Raw genomic sequence first — 9419 nt, 5'->3', positions numbered from 1 at the left:
TCATCCTCTGGGAAGGCTTCGGAGGCTTGTCAGCAGTCTTTAGCTTATTTCTCTGTGTGTGTGTGTGAGAGAGAGGGTGAGGGAGAGAGGGTGTGTGTGTATGTGTGTGTCTCTTGCTCACTCGCTGCTTGCTCGCTCCCTCTCTCACCACTTCCAGGCTAAAATCACTGTTATGGAGGAACAGCAACAAAGTCTTGTCAAGCTCTTCTCTCAGGGTAACGATTAGTTAAAAATGAAAGGCTCAAATAATTGAGTTTCTTTAGAGGAATAATTGCCTGCTTGACATAGGGAACACCCCGTTTCTTCTGGAGGAAAGCTGACCAGGGCTACGCTAGCAGCCCGCGTCTTTCTGGCACTGACAGGGGCTGGGTTTCAGCAGAGGCTGCCTGCCTGGGGAGCACCCGTAAATGGACTTTGGTCTCAATGCTTTGACTCTTTGTCGTGGTTTTGGATGTTGGAATACAGGCGGTGAGCTCCTGCCTTTTATAAACTCACCTGATCTAAAGAAAAGATGAGTGAAGAGCCAAAGGAGAAAAATGCAAAGCCTGCTCATAGGAAAAGGAAAGGAAAAAAGGTAAGACATGAATAAGCAACATGTTCTTTGCATTGTTCTCTGGCTCTGGGGAGGAAGTGATCTTTCGGCTGGATTTTTCAGGCATTAGCTTAAGATTTTAAGAAGCTGCTAGAGAATTCGAATGCTTTTGTTTTTCTGGTCTCTTAATGGGTGTGTTCTGTGTTGGGGAAAAACATCACAACTCGGATACATTGCTAAAATATTTTGCCAGTTAAATATAGTCATTTAGATTTCACTGAAGTGGTGTTTTTTCATAGTGATATTCAGGATTATTAAGTAAACACATGTCCTAATTATGTGGGTGTGTGTGTTGTGTTTCTCCCCCTTCAAAATTTCCAGAAGCCTTCCTAATCAACAGGGCACAGTTACTAATGGATATTCTTATGGTATAGAGGCTTGACTTTAACACAGATTTTGGGCAAACTTGGGAAACCTGTGGTCATACTTTAAAATTACAGCATGGAGGTGAACTCCATTTTAATTATTGATCAGCTTATGGCTGACAAATCTCAGGTTTGCACTCGACTCTGCAGCTGTGCAGCCATATGCCTAATTTGTCCCTTATAATTTGCAACACTAATTTCCTCCATGTAAATTGAAGAATCTTTAAAACTTCCATAGATGATTATTGTAAACCTGTAGATTCCTTTTGGTTTTCTCAAATGTGTATGATTTAAAATCTGCTCTTAACTTTCCCCACACATTTTGGAATGGGAGGGGGAAAAAAAAGATAATTCCCCAGGTCAAAAGCATTTGCTTTTGATCCATTGTGGTTTATAAACTTGCTTGTTTTTAGGGCGTGCCACTGATGGGGAAGACAGTTGTGTGTGTGTAACAAAGAAAACAAACTGATGAAATAGGATTATAGCTCATAGCTATGAAAGGAAAAAATACATATTTGGCTTCTTTATCCATAATAGCATTATTTGAATATGATATTTAATTGCTAAGGAGGTAATATGTAAATGTGCCTTTTAAAAAGGCTTCCTTGAGGTGATGTGATATGTATGCCAAGTCCGTGGACACATAGAAAAGGATTGGCTATAGTAAAAATGATAAAGATTTCAACTACTCATTGAACATCCCAGGCATTTACGTATTTATTATCATCCATTTGTTTTTTTATTAAAATATTCATTTGCATATGGTGCACTTAAAGGGGCTGCTGTCAGCAGACCCCTCTGAAGATGACACGTTGGTGCACGAGGGCAGTGGTCCAACATCCTACAGATAGTGAAGCTGTGCACACTGGCTTGAGTCAGCCTTGACTTCTCGTACATTGTCTCAGCAGGGGTTGATGATGGTGCAAAGGTGCCATTCTGATTTCCCCAGAGAGCGGGTCGCAGCTGCACAGCACAAATGATTTGTTTAATGCCTGGCAGAACGGTGCCGGTCTCAAGGAAATCTGTCAGCTCCACTCATGTTTCTGAGAGATCGTCTTCACTGTCTGACAGCCTCCACCATGATTCTGAACATGGAGTGTCACAGAGCCCACACAGACGTCGTGAGCCACGCAGTTCAATCCAGATTAAAATGAGCAGTGGCTTACTTGGTCGTAAATCACTAAGCTTTTATGCAAAATCATTTAACATGGGTACTAATCCCCCCCCCCTTTAAACTGCCTTGAAATGGTCTCAGTTATATTCATTCCCCCAATCATCTAATGTTATCTTGTTCCAGGGAAAGTATTTGTTGCCTCAAGTGCTTTCTCCTTCCCATTCTATGCTCCCTCACCCCTCTGTTGCCAATACCTTCCAAGCTCCCCATTGCTTGGTCCATGAAATCCATATTCTTCACCAAGGGGTTGAGGTCCCTCATAATCCTACCCTGTCCTGTATCACTGACCTTCCCCTATTTCTCCATTGTGTCCTTCATATCTGACTGCATCTCAACTGGAGTGTTGCTAGTCTCTGGATTCTACCATTTCTGCTGATGTGTGTCTTTTGTCCACGTAGGAAAGTGCCATGTAAAATCTTGTCTACCCTGAAGGTACAAAACAGGCTATATCCTTTTCTTGAAGCCTCTTGACTGGATCGACACAGCATTTTATACTCTTGGGGCAGTTAATGCATTCTACTTCTTTTTCAAGTTGTCATATACCTGCCCCCCTATTCCTTAATCATGGTGAGTCTTCTGGAATTTTCCTCAGGAGGCACTTAATATGTGGTCTTAAAGGAAGCTGAAACTAAAGAAATGTCCTATTGAATTCTCTGTACCAATTTAGTGACTAGATTTTGCCTAGAATTTTCGCTGTTGTACAGCTACATATTAAGAGTTATCTTTTAAATGAATAGGCCTTTCCTCTGTTTTCTCTGGTAAAGGACAAAAATTTTTTTTTTTTCATTTTCCTTTCTTTCTTAACCTAACATTTGAGAAGCTGCCTGAGGGTTTTGGGAGATCCACACTGCAGTGTTGGTGGGTGTGGTCAAATGAAAGCATTGAAGATGGGAAATATATTCACTTTGCAGAACCATGTTGTACCAAGTTTCTCAAGAATTTTCAATATTTCCTAATTACACAGCAAATTATTGTAGCATATATTGCATCCTGACTAAAAAAAAAAAAATTCTATCTCTAGGCGGCCTTAAAAGTATGTGTTCGTACTGTGTTTTTAGAAGACGATAACACATGCTTAGGGCCTCTGGGTATAAAGTCTCTTGTGAGACATACTAAGTATTGAGTCGACATCATCAATGTGGAAGAATTATTAAATGATACCTTTGTTAGTATTTTACATGTATTTTGCTTAGGATTATAAGGATACAAATTGATAGTAAGAAATATTCTTCACATATTTTCTTCATATAATGTGTAATATGTGTGTCTTCTCTTCCCATAGTTGTTTATCTATGCACTGTTCAAAGTGCCATGGGCAGTGCATGTGATTAGTATGCTTGACTACTATTCAAAACATTGGAGGTTCGAGTTCACCCAGTGGCACTGGAAAGACAGACCCAGTAATCTACTTCCAGTATACGAGCCATTGAAAGCTCAATGGAACACAGCTTTACTCAGATACAGTGGGATCATTATGAGTCTGAATTGACTTGATGGCAACTCATTGGTTAATTGAATGTAGTTACAAGTGTTCACTAAAAGTCAATATACTTACTGTCTGATCTCAGCTAGAACAGTCCAACTTGTTATAAGATGATGAGATATCTGACACAACAAGCCACAGATATTATGATAGTAAAAAGAAAAATAGGAGCATATTTTCAAACCCAACCCATCACCTTCTAGTCAGTTGTAACCCATGGTACACCTTCCTCAGGTTTCGGATGCTATAAGTCATAATGAGAGTGTGGTTGCCTCATTTCTCTGTCATACCAGCTCATGGATTTGAACCACCTACTTGAATGGTTAGCAGCACAGCACATAAACTCATTGTGGCATTCAGGTCATATTTTCCAGAGAGATTCCAAATGAGATCACATCAGTCCAAACTGATTGTCAGTGGAATTTCACACTTTCCACACAGAAGTAACTTATCTATCCTATGGAAGAATTTTTTTTAAATGAACTTATGACCTGACTGGTATCAGATTCACAGAAGTGCTTAGTAAGCAGACTGAAAAGAGGAAATGTAAAATATGACCTCTAGTGATTTTACTTCTTTAGCTTCAAAAGAAGAGTGTATTGTCCACGTTTCCAACTTAGGTATGCTTAATAAAGTATGCTGATGATAATTTAATTCCTTTCTATCAATTTAGTTCATTCAGCAGTGTTGGCCTTTTATTAGCCAAAAGCTAGTTACATCAAACTAGCTTGTGTAGAAATGTGTTAAGGGTATAAAACCAAAGGTGAATGCAAGGTCAAAAATTCTGTTTGAAGCATGAAGTCAGGGAAGGATTGGTAGAGGTTGAATTGCTTGAACTGAGATTAAGAAGATATGTGTTTCCATAGATGAATGGAATAGAATTGAGAACACAGAAATCAGCCCATCTACCTATGGTGAACTAATTTTTGACAAGAAGATAAAATCACTTAAGTGGGGAAATGACAACCTTTTAAACAAAGGATGCTGTCAAAATTGGAAAACTATCTGTAGAAAACTCAAGCTAGACCCACACCTCACACAATATAAAAAACCAACTCAAAGTGGATCAGGGACGTAGGACTAAAACCAAGGACTATAAAATTCATTAGAGAAAAGCTTGGAAGAGCTCTAGAAGCCCTAATCCACAGCATGAACAGTCTTCCAAGCATCCTGAAAAACCTACAACCAGGAGAGGATAAAATAGTTGAATGGGAACATCTAAGAATTAAATCCCCATGCACATCCAACAACTTCTCCAACAGAGTAAAAAGGGAAGCCACAGACTGGGGAAAAAATATTTGATAGTGACGTGTCAGAGAAGGGATATTTGGGATTTATAAAATACTCGAGCACCACCACAAGATAAAGGTAAACAACCCAATTGTAAAATGGGCACAGGATATGGACAGAAACTTCACCAAAGAAGACATTCAGATGGTAAACAAACACATGAAGAAATGTTCAAAATCCCTAGCTCTAAGAGAGATGCAAATCAAAACAATTATGAGATATCATCTCACCCCAGTAAGAATAGCAAAATTCAACAGAGCAGCAAACAACAGATTTTGCTGAGGTTGAGGAGAAACTGGAATATTTATTTATTGTTGGTGGGAGTGTAAAATGGTGCATCCACTATGGAAGGCAGTATAGCACTTTCTCAAAAAGTTGCAAATAGAAATACCATTTGACCCAACAATTCCCCTACTGGGAATATGCCCTAAAGAAACCAGAACTGCTACCCAAGCAGATATATGCACACATATGTTTATTCCTGCTTTGTTCCCAGCAGCAAAGAGTTGGAAACAACCCAAGTGCCCATCAGCGAATGAATGGAGAGAGAAGCTGTGGTACATTCACACAATGGAATACTATGTAGCACTGAAAAACAAAAAACGCATGAAATATTATACAAAATGTGTGACCCTGGAGGATATTATGCTGAGTAAAATAGTTACAAAAGGACAAGCACTGCATAATGCCACTGTTATCAAACTGGACTGACATCGGGTATAGGGAAAAACTAAGAAAAGAGGGGATAAATAATGTTCAGTGCATTCGAACAGATGAGGGAGAGAACTGTTTAGGAGGACTATATGATTAGGTATTATTTTCATGACAAGAGTCCAGAATAAGTGCTGCACATTAAAGTGGACTGGGGAAGGGGGGAGGATTGTATAACAATGAGAGAATTTTGTTTTTCAAAGAGGAAAGTGAACTAGGGGCTTGGGAGGGCAGGGAGGAAAATGTACAACAATGAGTGAATAGAAATCTAAGTCCTAAAAAATAAAAAATAAAAAAAAGAAATCTAAGTCCTCTATAATCTTTCATTAAAATGTTATTGTTGTTGTTGTTGTTATGTGCCATCGAGTTGCTTGCGACTCATAGTGACCCTATGTACAACAGCCCTAAACTCTGCTCTGTCCTGTGCCAATCGCACTTTCTCTGACACTCCCATCCCAATGATCCCAGATACTGAATCAATCCACCTCATAGAGGGCCTTCCTCTCCTGCGCTGTCCCTCCGCCCTCCCAAGCATGATGTCCTTCTCCAAGGACCTGTCTCTCCTCACAACATGTCCAAAGTATGTTAAACGGAGCCTTAGAATCCTTGCCTCCAAGGAGCCACCCGGTTTAACCCTTTCCAAGACAAATCTGTTTGTTTTCCTAGCAGTCCATGGTATTCTCAATACTCTTCTCCAGCACCACAGCTCAAAGGCATCAATTCTCCTTCTGTCCTCCTTGGTCATTGTCCAACTCTCTGATGCATAACAAGTGATTGCGAAGACCATGACCTGTATCAGACGCACCTTAGTCTCCAGAGAGACACCATTGCTCTTCAGTACTTTGGAGAGGTCCCTAACAGCAGACTTTCCCATGGCAATGCACCTTTTAATTTCCTGGCTGCTGGTGCCAAGACTGTTGACTGTGGAGCCAAATAGCAATGAAAAATATTAAAAAATAAGAAAACAAAAAGAAGATGCATGTTTCCTAGGTAAATAGAGTATAGTTAAGAAGGAATGTAAGATGAGAGTATGAGAGAAAGAGTTGAAGCATCCTGGTGTGTTCAAGAATGTAAGCAATCAAAATGCTCTGTGTGTTGGACAGTTAAATTTGCTGTATGAGCAGACAACCCTAGGACTTAGTAGAAATAGTGGGTTCTTACCTGTGCCATTGTTCTATCTGGTAGAAGATATGCCTTAGAGTGTCTATTATTAATGACCACCAAGAACTCATTTCCCTTGATTCATTCAACCATTGGTTTTTGTAATGATTTTTTTTTCTTTTTTAGTGGAAGATTGGAATGTTGACTATACTTTGTAAGGAGACTAATTTTTTATGTAAGTTGGTGTGTCTCTGTAGTCTAAGGTGCATCTGGTACAGGCCATGGGCTTTGCAATCACATGTTATGCATCAGAGAGCTGGACAATGCCTAGGGAGGATAGAAGGAGAATTGATGCCTTTGAGCTTTGGTGTTGGAGAAGAGTGTTGAGGGTACGTACCATGGACTGCTAGGAAAACAAACAGATTTGTCTTGGAGAGGGTTAAACCGGTCTGCTCTTTGGAGGCAAGGATTCTGAGACTTCGTCTGACATACTTTGGTCATGTTGTAAGGAGAGACCGGTCCTTGGAGAAGCACATCATGCTTGGGAGGGTGGAGGAGGGCAGGCACAGGAGGGGAAGGCCCTCTGGGAGATGGATTGATTTGGTGACTGGAGCAATTTGGAAGAGTGTGTCGGAGACAATGAGATTGGCACCGGACAGAGCAGAGTTTAGGGCTGTTGTACATAGGGTCGCTATGAGTCGCAAGCGACTCGACGGCACATAACAACAAGAAGTTCAATAAACAGATTTTCAGTTTTAGTTCAGTCACCTTTTCCATTCTGTTTCTTCTGAGTGCAAGCTTCATAACATTTGTTATTTCTTTTTTGCAAAAGCTGCTGTGTGCCTGCCATGTGAAAGCTGTACTTGCTTCTTCTCTGAGCAAGTGTCAATTATCTAGATGTGTATTCATCCCTGGTAGGAGAGCCAAGCTGGCTTGTTTGTAAGTAGTTATGCTGCTGACACAAAGGCAAGTGGTTTGAATCTATCAGCTGCTCCGTGGGAGAAAGATGAACCATCTCCTCCCATGCAATTTATAGCCTCTGAAAACCTCCTGGAGGGTCAGTTATGAGTAAGTTCCAATTCAATGGTACATAACAAAAAGACAGTGTTTATTTAAAGGAGCCTTGATAATGTAGTCCATACTAGGTGATTGCTACATAGTATTAGTAGATACTGCTGAAGGTCAACCTTTTTTAGTCTATAAGCCACTCCTCTGGAGAAAAATGGGAAGACCCCTCCCCTTAAGATTTATCACATCAGATTCCTTGTACAGGGCTTCCATTGCTCAAAAGCAGTGGGTTTCTGTTGTTGTTTGGTGTTGTTTCTTTAATATTCCTAATGATATTGGAGATATCACTGGTGGTCTAGGGTAAGGGGTTGCATTTAAGGCAAAGATACGTAGTTCAAATCCACCAGATGCTTTATGAGAAAAAGATAGTCTCATCCTGTGTGATTTACAGCCTCTGAAAACCCGCTGGAGGGTCAGCTATGGGTTCGTTTTTAGTTGACTACACACAACAAGAGCAGTGCTCTTGAAAGGTGGTGGGGTGCATAGCCTGTTGGGCTGCAAATGGATATATCCTTGTTCATATCCACCTGCTGCTTCATAGAAGAAACATGAAGATGTCCCCATAAAGATTTACAGCCTTGGAAACCCAATGGAGGGTTGTTGTGAGTAAAAATTGACATGCAGTGATGGGTTTTTGCTGTCGTTTATTGCTCAGTCAATATCCCTAATGACATTAGGGTTTCATGTTTGCACTCTTCTCTGGTTTGAATGTCTTTCATTAGTGTAACGAGTGCATCCTACCCTTTGCTATGGTGACCGTCCTGAGTTCAGGACCATTGGGTTGTCCTGTAATTTCCTTTTGTGTTCAATATGTTTGAACATTGTTTCATTTCCTCACTATAGCTCTATAGGCAAATAACCTCTCAGAACCGTCTCTCGGTGATGATTTGAAAGCTGGCATACTGATTAGAGCACCTGTTAGATACCTGTTAACTCCTGAAGAGCTGAAGATATTCCATGTCCAGTGGCTTGTACATTCTTTGTCATTTAGTTGCATCTATCACTGTCAAGGTACTCCTTTCTTAGTCTTATATAGCTGGACATTTTTATTTACTTTTTTACTCCATGTTTTTCCTTGTGGTGATTATGTGTACCACCTCAATTGCTGTCAGCTATAGTCTGCAGGCATTTAAAAATGTGTAGATTTCTGGTGAATCCATTTTTATGAAGCCAAAATGTTGACATGTCAAGAATGAGTAATAACATCTTCTTGTACTGGGGGGTAAAGTGTCCTCATTTTAGCCTGCATGTTTCTGTATTGTCTTTGCTCCAAGTACTTATACATTCAGATCTTTGTTGTTTTGGGGAGATATTTAATGGCTAAAACTACCTGGGAATTTATATATTAACTTAAAATTTTTCTAAAAAGAATAGAAACTCCATGTAACCCTAGTCTTAAAAAAATAGTGCTATGGTGTAATCTGGAGGTTTTTTCTTTGCTTTTATATGTAGTTGTTGATGGGTGCTGCTGAGTCAGAACTGACCTATATGGTTGACCCAGTTTTTAAATGCTAGAAATTGCACAGGAGGAATTTGGCCACACTTCTCTTTCAAAGCAACTTGTGGATTTGAACCATGAGCCTTTGGGATTGCAGCAAAGCTTCTTACTATGGGTCACCAGAAATCCCTACAGGT

At 40.1% G+C, this 9419-nt stretch overlaps 1 protein-coding gene across 1 annotated transcript in view; it reads left to right on the top strand.

Moving 5' to 3' along the window:
• The first annotated feature begins 374 nt into the window (after positions 1–374).
• ANK3 (ankyrin 3, node of Ranvier (ankyrin G)) overlaps positions 375–9419 on the top strand; it is a 662526-nt gene continuing 653481 nt past the window's right edge. The window contains exon 1 of the mRNA XM_006895588.1: positions 375–574. Coding sequence (XP_006895650.1) covers positions 512–574 — 63 coding nt within the window. The 5' untranslated portion in view covers positions 375–511. The remainder of the gene's footprint in view (positions 575–9419) is intronic.

This window comes from Elephantulus edwardii, unplaced genomic scaffold (genome assembly GCF_000299155.1).
Source record: "Elephantulus edwardii isolate Elephantulus edwardi_28Jun2011 unplaced genomic scaffold, EleEdw1.0 scaffold00170, whole genome shotgun sequence".
Lineage (NCBI taxonomy): Eukaryota > Metazoa > Chordata > Mammalia > Macroscelidea > Macroscelididae > Elephantulus > Elephantulus edwardii.
The sequence above is the reverse complement of the archived record's forward strand: the minus strand, read 5'-3'. Positions and strand labels throughout refer to the sequence as shown.